Here is a 24,059-nt window from a genome sequence, read left to right as displayed (position 1 = left end):
CAAAACATAGTGCTTATTGATCAGGTTCGGATTCTGATCATTTCCCCTTTGCTTCTTTGAATCACGTTTTCACAACAGTATTTTAGGATAGCCTTTCGTTCGTTTCTCGAGAACAGTCTTTTTTAAGTGGAATAATCGAAATTAAGGTTATACGACAGAAACATTTTTGAGGAGGATTGATGGGATGGGGGCATTTCAAGGCATGCAAGGGTTCACTTCACTCAACCTCGCTGAGCCAATGAGAGCGCTGCACAAGTGAGCCTCCTCTCCCCACTAAACACTAACATATGGGCATTCTTCTTCTTCTCCTTTTTCTTCTCCTCCTTCTTCTTCTTGGAAAATGCAGCTTGTTATTCCAAACTAAAAACTAAACCTGTTTGCACAGTTCTCTGTGTCCCTCTGCAGAATTTTTTTACACTCATTTCTAAATGAATGCATTTTTTTTAATGATGTATTATAAAAGAGGGAAGCCATGTAAAATAAATCACAGCCATTCTTCCCTTTTTTTTCCATTTGCAAAATGAACATTTTCTTGATGGGACATGTGTCGAGCATCCTCGTCAGTAACATCAAACTAACAGTGGATGAAGCGGTGGTGAGATCTGTAATGTGTTGCCATGATTTCCTGAGTAATCATTGTATAACAGAAAAAGAATTGCACCAAGCCTCAGTGCTCCCCCTCCCTCCCCTTCCTCCCCCAATACCCGCTCCTCACTGGTGGGCGTTGATTTTAAAACTTCTCTCTCAGCTTGAACAAACACATAGTGGATTTCATTCTGACTGTCAGCTCACGTCACCGGGAGAAAATGGTGAGTTGGAGTAATTTTAGTGTGTTTCGTTTCTATTACTACCTGTCATCTGTTAGACTTTGCATTTACGACTAAATGGGAAAACTTGTCAGTGTGTTTCCTTCATTGCACTTGTACTAATGACTTCATGATGTGCTTTTTGGTTATAGACGACATACACAGACAAAGGTGAAAAGGTAAGTAACCTCATCATATACAGTATGTTGTACACGAGAGGTTGCAGCGGACATCAAGTAATGCCACAGTAATCAAGCATCGGGTGGAAATTTACTGCAATACAAGAATGCTTTTGATTCCACCTTATTCAGCATTTGTTCCTTTTGTTATCAATTTTTGGTATCCTTGAATATGTGATTTAACTAATTACAAAAAAATCAATCAGTCATTCATCTATTAAACTATTATTCCTGCAGCACGAGCAGGGCAGGTTCCTCTGCTTCGATCACTTAACTTTCTGGGTTGGAAATGCAAAACAGGTAAGTTAACTAACTCCTGCTGGCCATCCATTTTCTTGGATACATTGTGTATTTTTTTTTCTTCCTTCTGACCAACATTTCTTACAGATGGAGGGGTAGACTTTACATTCAGCAAGGCTATTGGTTCTCCAGAGGGGTGGAGGGGACACAGCATCTCTAAGACCTCATACACATTTTCCCACTTCCACGTTATTACAGCACAAACTGGGCCGAAGCTCACCAGCCACCAGGAGATGGCGCTATCGCGCAGTTTAAAGTCAACCTCATGAAATGGATATTAAACATCTCAGTGATTTTTTTTTTAATGTTGAGTAACAATAAATGTCTTCAACAGGCTGCATCATTTTACTGTAACAAGCTTGGATTTGAGCCTTTGGCTTACCAGGGTTTGGAGACAGGCAACCGAGATGTGGTATCCCATGCAGTCAAACAAGGCAAGGTAAAAAAATAAAAAAAACCTTCACAGATCTAAACCTGGAAATACATATTACTCCAATGGGGGGGTATCAGACAAAGGATGCACCAGGAGCAGGAGAAGATTCAACAAAACAAAAATAAAAAACACTGCTCTTTGTGAGCAACGTTTGTTGTTTGAATATCACTGGTTGTAGAGTAAAGATATATGAAGGTCCAAAAGCGTTGCTCTGTACTGAATGAATTCAAATGTTCATGCAGTGTTTGCTTGTGACGTGTTAATTGTTTTTCTACTTTGTATCTGACAGATCATTTATGTGTTCTCATCTGCCCTGAATCCTGGAAACAAAGGTATGGCACTGGTGTGGAAGTGGGTTCACAATGTGGTCACAGCTGAAATATTCATATGTATTTTTTCCAAAAAATATCACAAGACAGTTTCTAGTCAAGAAAAAGGTGTATTAATTTCTATATGCATTTACTTGAACCTTTCTGTTATTAAAAACATGTGTCGTCGGATACTTGAATAGTTTAGCTAGATAGTGGTTAAAACAACAATAATGCACTTTTATGTTTCACATATATTTTTATGATTCCCTTAATCGTCACCCCCCCCCCCCCCCCCCCCCCCCCCCACACACACACACACACACACACACACACACACACACAAAATCCTGACTAATTGATTGAACTGATACTTATATTTTGTGCTGAACTTCAAAAGTTTTTTAAAAGACTTTGTTTGGATTACCCCCCCCCCCAGAGATAGGAAATCATTTGGTCAAGCATGGGGATGGAGTGAAGGATGTTGCATTCACAGTGGAGGACTGTGACCTCCTTGTGCAGGTAACACTTCACTTTCGGGGGCTACATTTGATTGCCGGGCATGAATGCTGTCAGATAAATGCTCTCAACAGGCGAACATTTACTCTACTTGCAGAAAGCCCGTGAGCGAGGTGCAGTTATTGTGAAGGAGCCTCACACTGTGGAGGACAAGTACGGTAAAGTCAGGCTGGCTGTGCTGCAAACGGTGAGAGAAGTCAATGAGTGTAAATCCTATTAATTTACTTTGAGTTCATATTTCAGTGCAGCACATTATGAAATGAGTCAAAAATGCTCTTCAGAGCTGCCAGGATTGTAGACTTGCTTATGTTTGCTGCAGTACGGCGACACCACACACACGTTTGTGGAGAGGACAGGATACACTGGATTGTTTCTGCCAGGATTCCTGCCCCCTCTGTTCAAGGATCCTCTATTAGCCAAACTGTGAGTTGTTCTGTTGCACATAATGATAACATATGTGTTTCTGTCTCGAATGACGACTGACGAATGATATGTTTGTGTGGTTTGGCTTTCATCCCTCCATGCAGTCCAAGTGGGAAACTGGACTTTATTGATCACGTTGTGGGAAACCAACCAGACGATGAGATGGTTCCAGTGGTGGAATGGTAATGGACTTAAAAAGGGAATTGTAGGAACATGCAATGTAGCACGAGGTTGACAGAAAGCACAATCAATGACTGTCTGATTCTTGCATAACTGGTTTTAGTTTTTTTGGTCCTTTGGCATGAGTCTGGCATCATCATGACTCATGAGTTTTTCTTATGTGGGTCCCCAGTGGCTCGCAACATCTGGATCTTGTTTTTTCCCCATCACGAAGGCATGGACAGGTGGGGAAAAAGGCAGTTCTCAAAATGAGCAAGATCCTTGGTTGATCCCGCAAACTGGGCTGTAACATAGACTGGTTGTTTTTTTTAGATGTGAAGAAACCTCTTTGGAGCCAGCCTATATCTGTCACTCATCCATGTTTAATGCTGGTTGTAATTCTCCAAATTTCAAATTCACATAGCGAAAATGGTAGAAATGTAAGAGTATTTAACATGAGGCACATGTGTGTAAACACTACACGTGTGTACGGATCTCTGTTGATCCCCGGTTCCTGACCTTACAGGTATCAGAGGAACCTTCTCTTTCACCGCTTCTGGTCGGTGGATGACAAGCAGATGCAGACAGAGTTCAGTGCCCTGCGCTCCATCGTGGTGGCAAACTATGAGGAGACAGTGAAGATGCCGATCAACGAGCCAGCCATCGGGAAGAGGAAGTCTCAGATCCAGGCATGTTTTTAAAAACAAAAACAAATGTGAACTAGACACAATTTCCTTCTGTAGTAACAGCTGACTGGCAGTTATCATTCGCCTACTGTATGTTTTCACTCACAGGAGTATGTGGAGTACTATGGAGGTCCAGGGGTGCAGCATATAGCCATGAACACATCAGACATAATCCCGGCAGTAAGTCGATGCAACACTCTGTTCGTCTTTGTATGTGGACGCATCCATACAGCAGCAAACAAAAATGCCCCGATGAATTCCTTCTCTGCAGATTCGTAACCTTAAGGAGCGCGGGATGGAGTTCATGTCCGTGCCGGACACCTACTACGAGCAGCTGACAGAGAAGCTGAAACACTCAAAGGTCAAGGTCACAGAGGACCTGAATGTCCTGCAGGTCAGAACTATACTCTTAATGGATGGTTTTGTACTTGGTCAAAATCTAAACTGTATTTTTTAAATTGTAACATGAGTTAATTCATTCTCAAACTCACGGTGATATATTCATGAGCAAAATGTGACGTACTAGAGCTTCATGGAGAGATTCCTTCCAACGGACTTGTGACCTTTTCTCCCGTACAGGAACTGAAGATCTTGGTGGACTACGACGACAACGGCTATTTACTTCAAATCTTCACCAAGCCCGTTCAGGATCGCCCCACTGTGTTCCTGGAAGTCATTCAGAGACACAACCATCAGGTGAGGGCACCACTGGTTAGACAAACGCCTTCACAGAGGGGAATATATTTGTCAAATCTTAATAAGAAAACATGTTTGATTGTATTGAAACTTAAAATACATGATTTTTCCCGCAGGGCTTCGGTGCAGGAAACTTCAAATCTCTTTTTGAAGCTATCGAAACCGACCAACATGCCAGAGGAAATCTGACTATCCTGACACCGAATGGCGTTTCAAAGAACATGTAAACTATCAATTCAATATGAAAAGACACTTTCTGTTGAGGGTCCTGTTTACTTGTGTTTGTCGATGCTCTTATTCTTTCTTTTTTATTATTAGAATCCAGTCTTTATTTTGTTTCTTCATTAGTAAGAAGAGAACATCACAACCAGACAGTCAAAATGCAACTCTTGTTATAAAATATTAACAACACAACCAACATTATTGATAAAAGCTTGACTCAAGCAAACACCATTTAAGCTCTCGTTAATGAAAACATTTAACTATACATTTAGCTTAACATTTGGACAAAATGGTCAATCGATATTTCCTTGTAACAGAGGTCTCTAGTGTGATGCTGCTCGGAGTGCTCATTCCTGGCCTCAATGTTGGAAGAGACAACAATTGCAATGTATGGAAAAATTGGTTGAAATTTGTCCATAAACTTTGACGTACAACCAAATATATTGTTTTGTTATGCAGCTTTTCCTATAAACTTGGTTTTAACTGTGGTTACCAGCGATTGTCATCGTGTGATGTGCTTGATACCATTCCTGAGCTAAATGCTGGTTGGGACAGTTTATGAAATCATTATTCACAGAGTAGCACCACCACTTTTCACACAGCCCTGCTCCATCATGCTGCTGAGCTCCTGTGTGGCCTCCACTCAGTTATTGTCTGAACAGTAATAAAACATTTTTGACACGTATCTGGTGTTGGTGTTTATATTGTACAGTAACTCAGGCAACTTTGGCTCACGACATAATCAGGACACTTCATTAGAGATTAGTTCAAGTAACCATGGCAGCCATCTGCTCCACACAAACAGGGAATCTTTGTTTCCTCAATGGGAAACTTGTAGTCGTATGTGATCTCCTCGTTGATGCTTATTGGCTGCCGGGAGTATATCACTATCTTCTTCTGAGACTCCACGGTGATGATCTTAGCATAACAGTTAGGCTGCAAGACACAATGATAGTGATAATAATGAGTTCACACGAGAATGTGAAGTTATAATGCTTTTAGGATCCAAAGTTTTAACTTTTGCTCTCACTCACATTACAGCTGTGGTTGATGAACCTGGCTAAGTTCCCACATTTAGTTGCATCAATGATGGTGTCCTGATCAACCCGGAACAAGTAGCTGCTTCCGATGCCCTCCTCCTCATACCTCTGCTCCCTCGCGTCAGCGATGACCTGAGGAGAAAGAAAACAGATGCACTCACTCATAACAGTGTTGTTCACTCGACTCACAAGGCTGGAAACTACCCAGAACGACCAGAGGCTCCCATTGGGGAACATTCGACAGTCAGGACGACAGGGGTTTGTTTACAGTAAAAGCTTGTCTGCCACATTTGCAGGGGGAGATGCTTCCATTATGAATTTGTTTCTGAGCCTCGTCATTAGTTTCCATTTGTCTGCTGTTTCTAACCTGTCTGATGATTTGGCCCACATACTCAATCACCATCTCGTCTGCTGCTATAGGCTCCATGGCAAACAGTCCCCACTCGTGGATGTGACTCCGGCTGAAACGAATCCTCTTCTTTCGAAACTGATTTGAGAAAATAATCACGCACACAAAAAAAGAAAAAAAATCATGTCAAAATGTGAAAAATATCTGCTGCAAATAGCGACATGACAGTTAACTTGTTTCAGGTGCATCTGGACAGTGGTCCGCGCAAAACAAACAGATTATATTCACTGTATATATTCATCATGTTGTGTTTGTCTTGCAACATCAAGCAACAGCACTATTCTCAAAACCTCTGTAAATAAAGCATTAGTTAGATACCACCAGTACAGACCCTGATAAGGTCTAATCCTGTTTATATTTAACATACCAGGAATTAATTACTGATAAAAAAAAAGCTTTAGTGTTGCTTTGCTTTTTGCCCAATTCAGATAAAGATCACATGAGGAATAGCAACAGGTGGCAACACATTCATCAAAGGGTTTGAATGTAAGCTTCTTTCATTAGAAAGGAGTTTTTTAGTTGACTTTAAATTCATCGGTACTCGTAGTAATTCTCTAGTAATACTAGATTTTTGAGGCCAATGGCGATACCAATTAAAGGGCCTTAAGATATCCCAATATTGATCTGCTAATATTCTCTATATCATACAGTAAATATGTAAAAACGCTTGTTTTTGTTGTTGTGAAGATGATGTTTTATTTTGTTTTGTTCGGCTGCACAGGGACTACAAATGGAAATTATCTAGTAGTTATATTTAGAACAAAGCATCTCTAATCTTTATCTTAAACAATCTGTGTATTTATTTTCACCATTTCTAAATACCCCAATACTCTTTTTCTGCCATATTTTCTATCCCCCCAAAAAAGAAAATAATATCATCATATCAGCACATACAGATATATTTTTTTGATAGGCCAATAATATTGGTCGGACTTTGACAGTACTGTCTTTCTCACCTTGAGCTGGTTGAACTTGACCAGGTCACTGTCGCAGCTAAAAGAGGACAGCAGACGGCGCTGTTCAGACCTGAAGTCCGATCCAGCACGCAGCAGTGATGTAGGCTGCTGTGCTGGGATGGACATTCCCTGCAGACGTACACATAGCATGTTAAAAATTTAAAACTGAATGGGAGAATAAACAACAACTGAGCACTGAGATCATCACAGTTCCCCCTCTTCATCACCTGAGCACTTGTAGATAGAAGCTCAGTGTCCAGCTTTGTGTTTTTAAGATATGTCAATTTGTCCTTCCTGCTGATTTTGTAGAACCCTTCGCTGCGAGCAGAGCCGGTCCTGTGGTTTCGCTGCCAGGGTTTGTGTTCCTCACTCTTCTCTGTGAGAACTTTGGTCAGTGAGCCGCAGTTAAGGAAATATCAAGCATAGAATATGATAAGCAGGATCATGCATCGATCAAATGCTGTTACTGATTTTTTTCTGAATTGATAATCTATTTGTAAATTGACCTGTTAATGATGAACTTCTGAACAGCGGCATAAACTTGATACCCAACTAAAACATTATTTATAAACGCCCCCCACAATTTACAGTTTTTCAAAAAATAAAATAAATTATGGAAACAAAACCAGTAATTTATGCATGGAACAGTAGAACCTAGAAGATTATCACACATCCTATGCATTCATTATCAGATTATCAGCAGTTCACGTGCTGTAATCTAATTTAATTTGACTTGAAACTGTTAAAAAGGATATGAGGGTGAGGTATCCAGAGAGTGTCACTGAGCCACCCAAAGCCATTATCCTGCTCTTGCAGCCTTTCATATGCAAACTGCAGCAGCTTCGCATCTTCGTCATCCAGACCCTCCTTCCAGACGCTGTGGAGGATTCTCCTCTCCTCACACAGTGAACGCCACCTGCGAGGACGCCTGTGGTGCGAGGCCGGACCAGTGAGTCTTTTGAGTGATCTCTGCCGATGATGGCTTCTCCATCTCCTCTTCAGCCTCCTCCACCGTTTTCGCCTAAATTCGGATTCCTCCTCACCCAGAAGGCCAGGCATGTTCTCCAGTCCCTGCAGGGGCTTCGTTCTCACACATGAAGTTTCCCGTGCACCCCTCCCATCGGCCGAGTCAGACGAAGACTCATCGAGGCTGCGTGGAGAGGACACTGTGATGGGAGAACCTCGGAGGGAGTCGTCGCACAACAGACGATGGGAGGTGGCCACAATTTGCATTTTCCTCCAGTGGACTGCTGCTCTTCGGGGAAGGATAATGTCTCTTCCAGGAGTCTTTGGGGCTGTTGTATATGGATTGTTGGACCTAGGAATAGGCGGTGGGTTGCTAAGAGGTGAGCAAACTTCTGACATTGTTGTCTCTCTGCCAGGTGTTGCTGGAGCTCTCACAGAGCTGCACCGAGTCCATCCACATCTCTCCTCTCGACCAGGAGTTTTAGGTGTCTGCTGGTATAAATGATACGCGGCGGCTGGGAGATCAGAGGGAGCTAGAGCAAGCTCACTGCTCGCGGGGGAGAGGGGCAGGAATTCACTGGATTCACTGGAGTCCCCACATTCCAGAGCAGCCACTGTGCCCCTGCCTGGTGTTTGTGGTCGTTCCACCTCCTCCGCAGCCGGAGATGTTGGATTGCTTTTAATCAGAAGGTCTGGGTCACTGTCCACCAAGCAGCCAGTAGGAGTGAGAGGCCTCAGGTTCTCTATGGTTTCCAGAGGCTCCACAGTCCACTCAGGGCCCTCCATGTCCACGTCAAGGTCGGACTCGACTACCACACAAATAAAAACAACATAATCATTCAATACTTCAATTACAGAATGTACAGTCTTTTTAAATAGGTAAATTGTGAACATTAAAATCATGCATGATGAATATCAGGCATTAGCTGTACATCAAGCAGTATCTGCAAATTTAGTTATTTTATCCCAATTGTGTGCGGAAAAATTCAGAAATCACATATTAATATTAATATATATAAATATTATATGAACAGCTATTTAATAATCGTCGACTGACGTGAGACATCATTCAAAATGTCCTGGTGCAGTAAACTAATTCAATCGACATTGTGCCAGACATATAACCTGGAAGTCCAAGAGGTGACGGGGGCTGTAGTTCGCGGGGTCCACTGGTTTGGAGCTCCAGCAGAGTGTCAAAGTCACGGGAGTCTTGTTGGCAGGATGCGTACGGGTTCTCCTCCATCTCCGACCCATGAAATGGATCTGACCAGTGCGGCAGGCACAGATCCAGCTGAGCACCGGGGGTCAGCGGGGCTGCCGGGTCAAGGGAAGGCTCGAGCTCCATTGGCTCTTCGTCCGACGATATAACTATACACCTGTAACGGCCGTGGTCCTCATCATCCTCCTCCATGTCTTTGTCTTCAGGACTGAGGTCAGAGTAGGAGGAGTCGTCAGAGCTGCCGGAGGAGAACGAGGAGTCGAGGTCCGACGTGTACTCGCTTTCTCCCGAGGTGCTGCTCTCTGAAAAAGTGTCTGCAATTGAAAACAGAAAATATATTCAATCAGAGCAGTGTGATTCTTCGTTAGCGTTCAGTGTTGCAGCTGCACCGCCTTGTGACATACCGCCGTCTGAGCAGTGCGATCCACCGCTCGTGTGGGGGATGATAGCTGATTCATCCTCTGTGGGCTTTTGTGCCACTTTGTTTGCATCCTCAGCAGGATTGCTGTCATCATTATCATCATCGTCGTCGTGATCTCTGTCACACTAAATAGAGCTCCAGTTATAGTCTGCAGCCTCAGGAATTTCATAATTTCTATCATGTAAATAATCTGTGTCCTATAAACAATTATAAGATTTTTGACTCATGACATGAATAAAACTTGAAAGTAAAGTTTTCCTTAATAACTATAACTTTTCATGAAAAATGCCAATTTACCAGGTTTTGAGCAGCACTGTCTTCTGGCACAATGGCGGCCGCTTTGGCCGGTATCATTTCTTCACCTTGAATTTGGCTATCTGCTTCTTTCCCTTCATCTTCATCATTATCATCATCATCATCTTCACTGTCAAGCTGGTGTGGTCTCGCATGTCTGCGTTTAGGCCTCTCAGATGCAGGTCTCACTACGTCGTCCTCCTGTTTCACATCTAAGGCCCAGTGGAGAGGGAGAGAAAGAGCTGATGAAGCTACAGACTAGAATCGGCAGGTAGAAGAAGTTAATATACAGTAAATGTGATGCATCAAAAGCACTGACCAGAAATTTCATGCACAGAGGACAAAGCAAAATCTGTCTCCTTTGATGTAGCGGGATCATCGGCTTGTTTCTTTTTGACCTGCGTAACAATGAATTATTTTCCATTAGATTAAGTAATGCACCACTCAGAGGTTAAATACCAGTGTGTGTTGTGGTACAGTAAGCAGAGTAGTTATACCTTGAAGGATGGCAGTGGAGGTTTTTTGCCCTGGCCACTCATATGCCTTAGGGGATTTATTTGTTTGTTTGTCTCGTCAACACTTTCCGGTCCATTTTTCAAAGAAGGAACTTGTATCTTATGAATAAGAAAACATTAATAAAGTGTGTTCCCATCAAAAGCAGCAAAGGACACAACATGAAAGTCCTTATTCAGGCAATTTCATTGACCACTGTAAAGAACTTACCTTTGTTTTCATCTCTTGACTGTCCCACCAGTCCTCGAATGCCTTGAAAGAGACCCCCTCAATCATTCTACGTGTAATGTCCTTTTTAATGATTGACTTCAGTTCGTCCATGAAAACTTCTAAAACCTTCTCCACTGTGACCTTATGAGGGTCTTCGCACACAAGCAGGTAGTCTGGTGGTGGAACAAAGGGGTTAAACATGGGAAAAGGAGCGGGCCAGGGTGGTCGTGGGAACGGTAAAGGTGCACCACCATGCCTTGGAGGATTCCCCTCACCCAGACTGCTTGCAGGCTGCATGGATAAGGGGTACGTGTGCACAGGAGGCGGGACAGTAGGTGGAACCATCAAAGGTGGAGGGGGTTCCAGAAAAGTTGTTGGGGGTGGAATAGAAGGAGGAGGAGGAATGGGGATGCCGAGGCGATGGCCAGGAGGGGGGATCCAGCCTGGAGGTGGGATCGGGATGGTGCCATTTGGCAGGCGAGGTGGGACAGGCGGAATAGGTGGGGGAAAGGGAGGAATGGCGAACGGGAAAGGTGCGACTGGTGGATGGGGGCGTCTGGCTGTACTTGCAGACGGAGCATTGGGGTTAAGGTGTTGAGAAGGAAATGGCCGAGGCTGAGGAAGAGAGATGTCTGCTGTTGGCGTCAGGGCTCCCGACTGTCTGTTATTTGAGTAGCCCGCCTCCTCATTTCCTGCATGACGCTCCTGAGTATGATAAGAAAAATCTCAGTGGCTGATTCATAACACAACAGAAATATATATTATATATTCATATGCATTTTAGATAGATCACAACATAACTGGAAACCATCATGTGATGGGATCACACCACTCACAATGACGCCAAACCATGAGTACTGAGTTGTTATTACCACATAATTACCTGAATACTCATTTGTCATGACTACAATATTTTTAAAAGTACTGTATTTTTATTGTGCTATTCTAGTCTTATCAATCATTCAAAGTGGTCGATACCAGTCACATTCACACATTCATACAGCCCTATTTACCGCGCTTTTCATTCCAAATGAATACACTGCTGGAACAGCCGTCAGGGACAATTTAGGGTCAGGACACTGGGGGAAGCGGGGATCGAACCACGATCTTCCGTTTTTGTGGACGACCTCCAGTCCACATTTAACATGATTACTACATCAGAACTAATAGCTCGGACCATACCCATCTTGCAATTGGGTCTTTGTTTAAACCTCAATTGCACAACTGTAAAGTTCTGTGACTAAATTGTGTACAGTTGTGATGCTATTGCATTGAGAGACGGACAGACACACAGACAGTCAGACACAGACAGAAACATATACAGTCAGACAGACAGACAGACAGACAGACACACAAGACACACAGACAGACAGTCAGACAGACAGATAGACACACAGAGAAACAGACAGAGAGTCGGACAGACCCGCCAAAGTTGTCAACACCACCTCTGTAATAGTTCCCTCTCTAGTCGGAGTCTCCAGGACCACATTTGGTCATGATGACAGTCATAGACTCACATGGTAAACACTTACAACCATGCTGCCGGTATCAATCATCATGATGTATGCTGATATCAAGAGGAATTACCTTTGGACGTGAGAATGGCCTGAACCTTTTAGCATCTTTTTCGTTGTTCATGTGAGCTCTCCTTTCGAAATCGGTGAAACAAGATGCAGCGGGAGACTGAGAGTATCTCATAAGAAATGAAACAGCTCGAGTGGTTTCATCCTCTTCATTTTCACTGAGAGGTGTCTGACCATCATGCAGCAGGTCGCTGTGGGAGTGGTCACTGTGGGAGCGCTGGTGGCCTCGTGTGAAGGGCCCACGAGACATCAGAGTGCAAGCAAGTGAGTCGTCCGAGAAAGGGGAGTTATTCGCTGAGCACGGTGAAGCTGGGCTGTCCAGAGAGTGCACATCGGCCTCCAAAGTCTGTCTGTCAAAGTATGAGGAGTCGGTGCCCTGGCTGTGTATCAGCAGATTTTCAATGCGGGAGTCCAAACTCTCTACCTTTTGCTGGGAGCTGCTGGAGTCTGTAATGCATGCATGGGTAACAGGTGGGGAGGATGCTGCTCTTTGCTGCTCAGCAGTGAAATTAATGCTCAGGATGCTGTAAGAGCTGCAGTTCAGAGGTAAAGTTTTAGAGGTAGCAGTGATCCTATCTCTGGAGTCCTGACAGGGGGACGCAAGGCTAAAGGAAGGTTCTGTATTATTTTGAGTGGAGGATTGAGCCCCGTGACCCCACGGTGCGAGCTGCTGGCTGCTTGTTTGCGAAGAGAGGGCGTGTGGTGGCTGCGGTTGGCAATGCTTCAAAATGAAGTTGACGTCTGATACTCCGCGGGATCTCCAGTGATAATTCGCAGGTTTGAGACGGCAGAGCTCTCGCCTCAAAGGTTTGTGAACGCCGAAGGTGGAGGGCTCCCCCTGGAGGACCGGGGTCGCCTGAAGACTGGAGTAGCAAGAGTCCTGGGAGAGGGGGGTCGCAGACAAACAAGGAGTGAGGGGGGTTCCCTGAGAACGTGGTGTGAGCCCGAAGCTGCCAGGTGTGTCCTGACAAAAACTGGAGTATGCTGTATCCATAGAGAGGGGTGTGGCAGTGCTGGTGGGGCTGGAAACACCCCCTTGTCGCTGCGTGGCTGCACTACTCTGTAAGACATACACAAAACAAAGGAAACAAATGAGAAATCGTATCCTAAAAAAAACATGTGTGTTACACAGCTGGATTATAATTATTGCATAAACAATTACTTTAGTGTTCAAATCATTACAAGGAGATTTACCAGCAAACTGTCGATTAAGCTTTGCAGAGCTTGCTCACTGCTGCCCACTGGCAACGTCCAAGGAGTGTAAAAGCCACGTAAGAGGAGCTGGAGATAGCGAGCCCTGTTCTCCCCTGAGACAAGGTTGAACATCACAATCAGCACCTTGAGCAAGATGAACAATCACTTTTTTCACGACACAAACGCGGGACGCATACCTTTGGGATCAACTTCCACGTGAATGATATTCCCCATTACGGACGTCTGATGGAGTTGCCGGACGGCGTCTTTCGCCGCCTGCACTGTGTCGAAGACGACCTTCGCAACCCCTAAGTGCTTTTTGTTCTTTGGATTGTAAAATATTTCCACTTCCTCGACGTCCCCATGCTTCTCGCTCATGTTCATCAGGAAGGCCTCGTTCACGTTGTCGTTCAACCGGCAAAATGTCACTTCTTTGGGAGGAACGGGGCCAACATACCATTCGTCAACCTGAAAGGACACCGTCAGACAAACATGATCATGCATGACTACTATTATTGCTACTACAATGTCATTAGAGTAGAATAGAAGTGTTTTATTGTCATTGCACGTGTAAACTGTACAACGGAATTAGTAAAACTTTTCCCACTGGTGCATTTGCATAGCAAACATACATTCACTTTAAAAGAACAGTAAGTAAAAAAGAACATGTATAAAATTATATAAATAGAAGTATATAGATAAAATGTCTCTGTTGACTGAGCATATAGTGCAGATAGAATTTAAATGGATGGTTATGCAAGTAATGATTGTACATTGTCCATAAATACGTGTTGAATGAATTGTGTGTGTGTGTGTGTGTGTGTGTGTGTGTGTGTGTGTGTGTGTGTGTGCGTGCGTGCGTGCGTGCGTGCATGTGTGTGCGTGTGTCAGTGCATGTGTGAGCTGGTGCCTGCCAGAGGGCAAAAGGTCAAACAAATGGAAACCAGTTGATGTTCTGCATGGTGTTTATCACTCTCTGGAGTTTCTTCCCGTCTGCCTCAGTGCATTGTGAATACCACACTGAGATTACCGAACGTCAGAAGTTAGTGTTGACACGATTTAGAATAAAAGTACCTTAAATTTAGGCACCGAGAGATCAGTCCTGTTGCATTTGCTCCACAGTCGGCTGATGCGTGGATCTCTGAGAGCATCCACAGGAAACAGACCTAAGTCCTCCACCTGTTGAAAGAAGCAACACGCATCGTTATAATAAAGATATAAGCAGCTCGGGTGGATTTAACGGCGTGATTATTAGCAACAGGCAGGGAAACGGGGGGGGGGGGGGGGGGGGGGGTGTGCTCACGGGTATGTTAAAACGTAGTCCATCATAACGGAGCACTTTGTATAGTCCTTTGGTCAACGCGGGGTCAATGATCAACTTGCAGCTTCTCCAGTGCTGAGGCGGCGTCTCTCTCTCAGTTGTCTGTGTGTCGCTTTCCATCACATTCATCAGAAGCTGGAGATATAAAAATATATATATAAATATATTTATATATAGAATAGAATGAAAACGAGTAAACACGGTGAGCTGTCGTGTAGCAGCCGGGTGACGCTGTTAGCCGCGGCGTAGCTCGCGTCGGTCCCGCTAGCGGAGGTTAACACGCCCCGACAGGTGATGGAGAGCATCACCTGGAACCGAGGAGAACTGTGTGAAACATCCCCAGTTCGACCCGCGAAACACGTTCAAACACTGCGACACGGGGCCAACGACACGTCACTGTCTCTCTTACCTGTACCAAAGTTTTATCCTTTGATGGAACAACATTGTGGAAAGGCTGTTGTGGGGGTTTTTCCGTGTCGTCGCCCAGGTCGGATGCCGGATCCCTCCGCCCAACCGACAGGGACGAAATATAGTTCCCCAATAGGCGGAAGGGCACACAGAAAGAAAAACACGCTGGAGGAAGGTGAGTTAACAGGTGGAGAAGTCTATGCACAATATAATAATCAGAAATGTTGTTGTCGACTAATGAATACAATTGTAAAGTAGAAGATCTATGTCCGCATCATTATGTAGAGTTTGTCATGTTCAGATTATGACTACAGATACATTGAATGGCATCATTCATGTCTTACCTGGTCCCTTAAAGATGAAATAAAATAAAATACAGTAGATCCTTTGAAGAGGCACGACCCTACAGCATTTTGAAAGAAAATGATAAATGTTACAAATGTCACACCCTTTCCCAGCCAGCAAATACAAAGTGAATCTGACATTTCAGTTCAAAGATACATCTTCAGCCGGCTCCACTACTGTAACAGTTGCAGTTAATTCAGAACGCTGCTGCTCGGGTCCTCACTAAGACCACAAAGTAGATTAGAAGATAATGATGATTAGAAGCGTCCTTCCCCGTCTGTCGTTCCACAGATCCTGACCCAGAGACGCGCATGAGAAATCAGCTGGCAAAATGAATTCAAAGTTGAAATTGTTCAGTCATCATTTGTGGGAAAACCCCTCTACTCACAGTTTACACTAGCAGAGTCTTTCCAGAGGTGAGAGACTTACTGTGGAGCTCAGGTGCACATGTCAATGGCGGAAAATAATTGCTGAAATTGAATTGAAAAATCGGGTAGAAACGAAACATATTTTTTTCATTTAGGAATATGTCCATTAGTTCTTGACATAAGTGTTGTAAATACGAGGCATAGAGGGAAGCCTTTTTGGCCATTTAACTCCCACTTTTCGAAATCACCCCGTTAAACATGCAGCCCACATCTGTGGATAGCACGCTGTATCATCTCTCCACAGGGTATGATAAATAGGCTTCAATCACGTCCTTTTTTTATATTTACACCCAATAGTCAAAACCAATGCTGTCATGTTGGTGACAATCACTTGAATAGGTTGTGACATATTATTGTATTATATTGAATGAGTTATTTTTGTTTTATTTTGATTCACTATGATGCACAAAATTTTGAACCATGATGGTTCAGCATGTGATGGAACATGATATTGTCAATATCTGGTCCAGAGAACTCTGGCGAGACATATTTAACACTGGTTGAGTGCAAAGCAGACATACGAGAAGACAAACTGTGAGTGGTCATCGGGTCAGGAACCTGCTACACGTATCCACACAAACCAACACCTGTGGGCAAGACCTGGGTTGCGCATGTCATCTACATCATGTACAGTTAGTTTTACTTTTGACAAGCAATATTAGTTTAATGACATGACAGACAACAATGAAGAGTCACACATTTGTGGGAATAAAACTCCATTCTGACAGGGTGAAAATGATGAATGAATATGAACGCGCTGCTGTATCTGGAGTGCTCAGGAAATAAAGGGAAATTGTGGAAGACCTACAAAGACAATAAGCATGGCTGCCGATAATGGCCACAAGGGTACCAGAAAAACCATGGGGAGCCTGTGTGCCTTGTTGTGATGCACGCTCATGCAACACTCGAGTGCATGTCTAAACACACTTCCTGTGTGGTTTCCCGCTTAACTTCATAGTTTCAATCTATGTTCGTGCGAGATCATGTTTATTTTTCCTGGCTTTTTTATTTTACAAAGATACACGAACAAACAAATAAATATAACACTTACGTATCATCTCAAATGTGTTTTATTCAAACTGAAAACAAAAGTCCCAGAGAATCTTAACAGGGTGAAAAGCGGCAGCTTCTTGAGCTGCTAAAGCTTAAAAATACAGTTTGGGCTGATATTTCGCTTTAAAGCCATGCATTCAGACAAGCAGCAACCTCTCTATGTACAGTAACATACACTTGATTAAATAAATAAACCACACAAGTGAAACAAAGAAGCATTGATCTGTTTGCATAGAAGGCACATGTGGAAGACTTTTATCAGAAGTGTCCCAGTGTCGATCGGCATAAACGTATCTTCTTTTTTTTTTTAAGTCTTAAAGAAACCCTGTAAGTTACAAACCCCTTGTGGACACACGTTCTCTGCTGCGTGCCCCACTGACACAGTGTTATACCATATCATTATATGTGCTCAGGACAGTTCCAATGAACATTTAGGGAGCTTTAGGTCTACACCAGCAATAAGTGGGTAACTAAGACAAAACTGATATTGCACTAATGACCACAGCATTACCTTGGTATGAATACAGTATATTAAACTGTATATTATACAGTTAAGAATTTAAAAAATCACATGACAAAATGCAAACTCACATTTTCACATAAAAAGGGTTGGTACCGTTTGTTGACCAAAAGCCTAAATAAAGAATCGATATATTCCTGTTCAAAATCTCACTGCAAATATTTTTGCCAATTCTGCATATTATGGGAAGCACATTTGGGGATATGATATGCCAATATGAAAGTTTTGCCAAAACAGTGTAACTGATAACAATAAATTGCCATGGTGCTCTAAAAGTGCTCATGAGTTTTTGCACCAATAAAAACAAAAAAAACACAATGTAGAGAAAATTAACAATTCAACTATGTGCCACAGGACAAAAATAAAACAACCCATTATACTCCACACTTTCAACCTAGACAATGTGTCAACGTGCTCAAGCTTGTAAACTATGATACATACAAAACACACATTTATACCGAATGAGTCCAATATGTGCATCCTGCGTAATAATATTTGTAACAACAATTTTTCAAAACAGGAACTAAATGTTTACACAAGATTGACTGAACAAGAGCATGGATCCCCTGAATGAAGAAAGAGACTCTAAAGGCTACCCTTAGATATTCACTCAGATTCCCACCTCCAACCATTGCAAAAGAAATTTTTAAAAATGACAAAAGCTTTTTCCGGACCAGCACTTCTTTCTATGTTCCTGTTGCCTCAGATTGCACATAAATACTGGTGGATGCTGACATTCATATATTCTTTTTATATATTATATTATATATATGTATTTAACAATGTCTATGTTTGTATGTTATTCTAGGAGTTCCTCAAAAGAGACTTATGCAAATAGTAAAATTCAAAATGTTCAAAACTTGATAAGGGAATAGGAAAGGAGCAAACATTTGACACAACCTAAAACTGGTAACTAGGGCAAAATAAACAAGTTCCTACAAGCAACCATTCAGTTCAGTCAGGGTAAAAATGTATGCGTTTATCAACCAAACAAAACAAAACCCCTATGGATTAGTAAATATTTCAAAATTATGCAATTTCTTCTAGGATTTTGGTTTTGAAGCCACCAGACAGTGATTCTCATATAAATGACATTCTCATCCATTAGAATGCTTATCCTTTAAGAATCATTGGGGGGGGGGGTGCATCTTTAAGATTACTGCTATAGCTTGGATCAGATGTGGACCTTCATATTCGACCCAGAGTTTACAGTTGTGTTGAAATTAAATGATGTTCTCCAGTGTTGTTTACAGCTAAACAGCAACTTCATATTCATTACTATACAGTACCCTTTTCTTATCAAATCAGTAACAAGTCATATGAAATATGTCATTCAGCAAGCCACTGAATTGTAAGCACATGGGGGCAATTTATTTACTTTCAAGTTAAACTATTTTCCTTATATACGCAACGTGTAGAAGTTTGTGAGCATGCATTGTCCAAGTCGAAAACCTGCAACGATCGACAGATAAGGCTCGCGATAATCAGAAGAGGCATCTGAGCACAGTTCATAAACATTATATATAAAGCTTTAAGAGGAGATTTCACAATAAAGGCACTGTTGAGTGTTAGATGTTGATTGGCTATAATCAAGGGAAATGAACAGTTGCCTTCAGGTCGTCATTCTCGACCCTGTGGTCCAGCTGGTTCTGGAGCCGGATGACCTGCTCCAGCTCTCGGATCTGCCGATCCGTCTTGTGACTAACGAGTGTGCGGTAAAAGTGGACAGCGAACACAATAAAAACAATTCCAAACGGCACCATGATGCAAGTTGAAGCGATGGCAGCCGCCTCGCCGGAACTTATGGTGCCGTTGTTTTCTTCGGTTTTGCTTTTGAGCGGTAAGAACTTCACCCAGCACAAGAGCATCACCTCTGTCAGGAAGAGGAGGGTGCCAATGACTGTCGAGAAAGCCCAGGCCAGTTCTATGTGGTGGTGCATGCGCTCGTGGGGAGACTCGTGGACAGAGTTGAGGTTGTGAACGTTGCTGACGGCCTCGAGATTGGGCAGGATGCAGGTGCTGATCATGAGGGCAAAGAGGTGTACGGCAACCAGAACTGTGGTGCAGGCACTGAAGGCTATGAGCAGCCCTGGAGGATAATTATGATCCCGCTCCAGCTGAACCTCCACCATTGCAACCTGGGAAAATCAAACAGGAGAGTACTTGCAACACTTTGTAAACAGTATGTGTTTATAAAGAAACAGAGTGGCTGATATCTATGAATGATATCTGCACCCATCTAACCCCACTGGATCTGTGTTAGTGCCATTGGTAACTCAAGGAAGATCATTTGCAATCGTTCTGTTAATGTTGACGGTTTTTTAAATCAGTTATAACTTAACTTAAATTTGAGGAATAAAATCTGGATTTAGGCAGCCATTTTGATGACTGCCTAAAGTACTACCTACAGTACTTTTAATTGAATTAGGGCTGCAGCTAAAGATCATTTTCCTTATCGATTAATCTGTCGATAATTTCCTTGATTAATCGATTAGTTGTTTGGTCCATAAAGTGGTGAAAAATGCAGATTGTGTTCCCCAAACCCCAAAGCTATTCAGTTTACTGCCATGGAGAACCTCCTCCCAACCTCCGCTCGGGAAACAAAACCTTCACCCCTACAGGACCGCTTTGTTACACCTTGATGTTTTCTTTTTTTTAAAAATCTATTTTGAAGATATTAAAGTATGTGTTGATGTGCGTGTTGAGAAAAAACGGGCTGGACGCCTCAGTGGTTGCGGCTGTGCGGTCCGCACGCTGTCGCCGACCGAGCTGTTGGCGAGCCCTCCGAAGTTTACACAAACTCCTCCTTTCACTCGTTCCGAGGGTGTTGCGCTGTGGTGTTGCGCTGTGAGGTCTCTCCAAACACAAAGACGGAACGGCCCGACGACTGTCCGTTTGTCCCTCGCCTGTTCACCAACACGGGCCCAGAATAAAACGGCCGTGATGTCACATGCATGTATGCGCGCACAAGGAGCCGTGGCCGTGGGTCGGGCGTGTCCGGTCCCTGGGACCGGGACCGGGACCGGGTCCCGGCGCCGCGCCACGGCCCGTGAAAACAATCATCTGCGTCACTCACACACACACGCGCGCACACACACACACACACACACACACACACTGTGTGGGCTACGCGTCTGCGGCTCGCGCCTTTTGGCCCAAGGAGAGCGCGCGGCCATGCAGTCGTCAATGTCGTGTCCGGTGCGAGAAGAACCAGATACAAGTCGGTCGCGAACTCACCATGGCGAAGCCCGACAGCAGCGCTGACGTCCGACTGGTGGCTTTCAACTTGGCTCGACTCAAGTACAGTTTCCTCCACGACAGCGCCTGCAAGGAGTGCTCGCTCAAACTCATTGCGGAGTTTGTTTGTTTTTTTGCTATTTAATGATAACTATCACCGTCACCAACCGGGATCGATTCACACGACGGCGCTCAAACAAACAAACAAACGTGCGTCCACTAAGTCAACATCTATTGGCACTGGATACAGACACTAACTATCAAAACTATGTGAAAACTTCCCCGCGGCAGCTGGCTGTCAAGTCTTCAAGGAAACACACACACACAGGCTACCCACAATGCACCGCTGCTCACTGGCGCTGCAGGAGTTCGCCGCCTTGCGCCAGTGTTCGTCGGTTGTCCGGCCTTTTCCTGTGCCAGTGTGTCCAACGCGGAGGCGTTGCGCTTAGCCCAGCGCGGAAATCTCAAGATTTCCCGCCAGACAACTGTAAAAAAAACAACAACAACAACTTTGTTCACTCTGTCGGATGCTCTCCTCTCCTGCACCCTAGATCCCTCCTTCTCTTGGGGTCACACCCTTCTGTCACCCCCCCCCCCCCCCCCCCTCACTTCTGCTGTCTCCTGTCCTGCTCATGAGAAGGAGGAAATCGGCCAAAATTTCCAACCAAATTCCAACTCAATCATCCCATTTTTTTCATCTGGTGATGACGTCGCAAACATACCTAATTGATTAATGTATTTTATACACAAATGGAAGCAATAATTTGAACACAATTTCAGCAACTGGCTAAACGAGCTTGGATCGGTGATCAATATGGAGAAAATGCGGACCAAGTATTCAAAACGTCAGGATAAATGGAAAGAATCTTGGGGTCCCTTTTTGCAATATCTGGACATAACTTGATTCTATTTGTATTTATACATGTACTTATGCACTGATTTTGTTTTTGCCTGTTTCTGTTTTGTTATTGTATTCATACTACTAGGCATTTATGGGCTTTAGTCTCCTGGACTAGTCTTTAAGATGAACTGAACATACTTGTACCTCTCCCCCCGTGTGTGTATGGGTATGTGTGTATGTTTTGGTTGGGTTTTGGGTGTTGACTTTTACATTTTGCTTAGATGCTATCCAAAAAATTCAAATAAAAAGAATCTTAAAAAAATAAATAAAATAATAATAATAATTTGAACACACGACCAATATGAGATGGATACAGAGTGAACAATTAGTGCACTATCCCATGCACAACACAGCAACAGATATACATTCATCAGCATTTATTTGCAAATCATGACTTTCTCAATCTCTCCCTATCATATTGTTGGTCTTTCTTTTCCATTGCACACTGGTGTATAGGAATCAGTCTTATTCAGGAGTAACTACACACAGTAAGGTGTGCCTGTGTTAAAAGCATTGGAGAGAACTGAGGTAGCAGTAAGAGTTTTATTTTTTTTTAAATGCTTGTCTTCCTCGTGTCTGTTCTCACATCCTGACTCATCTGCCGTTTCACCATCAGGAGGTAACTCTTCTTCCACCCGCACTAGCTTCACTTGTGCCTGTTGCCTTCTTCCTTTCTTTTGATCAAATCTTCTTATATCCACCGACTTCAAGTCTGAGTAAATGGCAGACAGAGGACCCTAAAGATGCTGGTGGTTATTTATCGACACCATCTAATTATTTTCAATGGCTTGATTGACTAACTGAAATGAAAGATAGATCCTGGGATTTCCATAAATAATTCAGAGCTGAAGCCCCGATGCTCAGAATACCCTCGGTATGTGTTCGAGTAGTGACAGTGTTTCCTGGGTTCATTGTCAGCACCTTTAGTGGCATTGATCTCAGAAAAATTATATAGCGATTGAGCAAAAATACACAAAAATCGAACTGAAGTCTGGTGGCGGCTTTTATTTTCAGTCTCTCTCTCTCTCTCTCTCTCTCTCTCTCTCTCTATATATATATATATGACATTCATAAGCCTGTTATGATTAATCTGTGTGGAATACCAAATGAGTGCAGTGCAGTTTTCCCATAGGGTAATGAGCTACAAATCTAGGTTTGCACACACAAAGAAGCACACATGAAACACACTATTATTATTTTCTAATTACGACACATGCACACTTTAATGGTGATAAGTATCTCTCTATAATCTTGCTGGATAATAAAGAAGCTTCCTTTGTCACTGTGGAGTAAATAAACAGGGGAAGATGGAAAGGAGCAACACGGAATATCCCATGGAAAGAAGCAGACATTGGAAGTTACTATTAGTAGTTGTAGTTGTGAGCACATTGAAATCTGATTTCACAGCCACACACAACATTGCAGATCTACATCTGTCCCTCATATCCTACAAAACAGCGCAACAGTGAGAGAACATGCAAAGTTAGCACACAGACCCTGTATTGATAAACAGAATGACTAAAAATCCCCAAACTGTATTCATTCGTGTCATTCTTGATACAACCACCAGATAGCGCCAGAGCCCGAAATTCTAAAACCATAAACAGAGTGACCAAATACATGATTCATTATGAAATCACAATCATTATATCACACACCCCAGTCCTGAGTAGGCCCCTGACACATCTGTTAACCTATTGGCTCCGCACTCAAGGGCATTAGATCTGAAATAAAACAAGGTTAAGGAGCTGACTCACGTTTAGCTTGGGCGTATTCATCAACCTTACACCATCAGTGTAAATTTGGGGAATGCAATGTGTTGGTCAAATAAACCAATGATATTTGAAGGAGTTTAAAATCTGGTGATCTCATGCAAATCCATCATGAGGTCTGAGACTCGTCTGCTTTGGCAGACATTTGAAATATTGATGTTACATGTACAGCAGCCATCTTCGGCCATTGCTCTTGACCTCACCTAAAATATCTGCTCCAGTGACAAAAAAAATATGTTTTGGGGCAAGAAGCTATGACACCTTAAAAAACATGAAAAATCGTAAAAAAAATCAAACCACAGTATTTCAAAAGAAAAATAATTGTAATGTCAGGTTAAACTTTAAAGGTCCGTCACTTGAGTATGAGACCAACTAAGCTTTAAGGGATTAAGGTGTCAAATAAATCAAACGAACCCTTGAGGAATAAACCTGTACCGTCACTCACATGCGTCGCGAGTGTTTATATACAGTCTATGGTCGCGAGTAGGAGTGAACTATCTTGCCTTACCCGCGTATCTCCACTTCCTTTTGTATTTTA

General features: G+C 43.1%; 3 protein-coding genes across 3 annotated transcripts; 1 reads left to right on the top strand and 2 right to left on the bottom strand.

Annotated features, from left to right (window-relative positions):
• Window positions 1-705: 705 nt before the first annotated feature.
• hpdb (4-hydroxyphenylpyruvate dioxygenase b) lies at window positions 706-5,416 on the top strand. The gene is made up of 14 exons (XM_035641011.2): window positions 706-809; window positions 959-985; window positions 1,223-1,285; window positions 1,620-1,724; window positions 2,008-2,050; window positions 2,466-2,548; window positions 2,643-2,732; window positions 2,865-2,968; window positions 3,073-3,150; window positions 3,654-3,816; window positions 3,922-3,993; window positions 4,085-4,207; window positions 4,393-4,509; window positions 4,626-5,416. The coding sequence occupies exons 1-14, from the start codon at window positions 807-809 to the stop codon at window positions 4,734-4,736; spliced, it is 1,182 nt and encodes a 393-aa protein (XP_035496904.1). The 5' UTR covers window positions 706-806; the 3' UTR covers window positions 4,737-5,416.
• Window positions 5,403-15,485, bottom strand: LOC118314510 (histone-lysine N-methyltransferase SETD1B-like). Its single transcript, XM_035641010.2, has 18 exons — window positions 15,267-15,485; window positions 14,840-14,992; window positions 14,611-14,715; window positions 13,734-14,004; window positions 13,537-13,649; window positions 12,347-13,402; window positions 10,760-11,464; window positions 10,534-10,650; window positions 10,356-10,434; window positions 10,040-10,248; window positions 9,726-9,867; window positions 9,228-9,635; window positions 7,892-8,911; window positions 7,364-7,530; window positions 7,137-7,265; window positions 6,139-6,258; window positions 5,766-5,903; window positions 5,403-5,667 (listed from the first exon to the last, which is right to left on the bottom strand). The coding sequence occupies exons 2-18, from the start codon at window positions 14,984-14,986 to the stop codon at window positions 5,494-5,496; spliced, it is 5,100 nt and encodes a 1,699-aa protein (XP_035496903.1). The 5' UTR covers window positions 14,987-14,992; window positions 15,267-15,485; the 3' UTR covers window positions 5,403-5,493.
• Window positions 15,486-17,090: 1,605 nt separating this feature from the next.
• Window positions 17,091-21,387, bottom strand: LOC118314255 (calcium release-activated calcium channel protein 1). The gene is made up of 2 exons (XM_035640573.2): window positions 20,849-21,387; window positions 17,091-19,749 (listed from the first exon to the last, which is right to left on the bottom strand). The coding sequence occupies exons 1-2, from the start codon at window positions 20,960-20,962 to the stop codon at window positions 19,201-19,203; spliced, it is 663 nt and encodes a 220-aa protein (XP_035496466.1). The 5' UTR covers window positions 20,963-21,387; the 3' UTR covers window positions 17,091-19,200.
• Between the last annotated feature and the right edge of the window lie 2,672 nt (window positions 21,388-24,059).

Source organism: Scophthalmus maximus, chromosome 19, assembly GCF_022379125.1.
Source record: "Scophthalmus maximus strain ysfricsl-2021 chromosome 19, ASM2237912v1, whole genome shotgun sequence".
Taxonomy (NCBI): domain Eukaryota; kingdom Metazoa; phylum Chordata; class Actinopteri; order Pleuronectiformes; family Scophthalmidae; genus Scophthalmus; species Scophthalmus maximus.
This window is presented reverse-complemented; position numbering and strand designations above follow the sequence as displayed.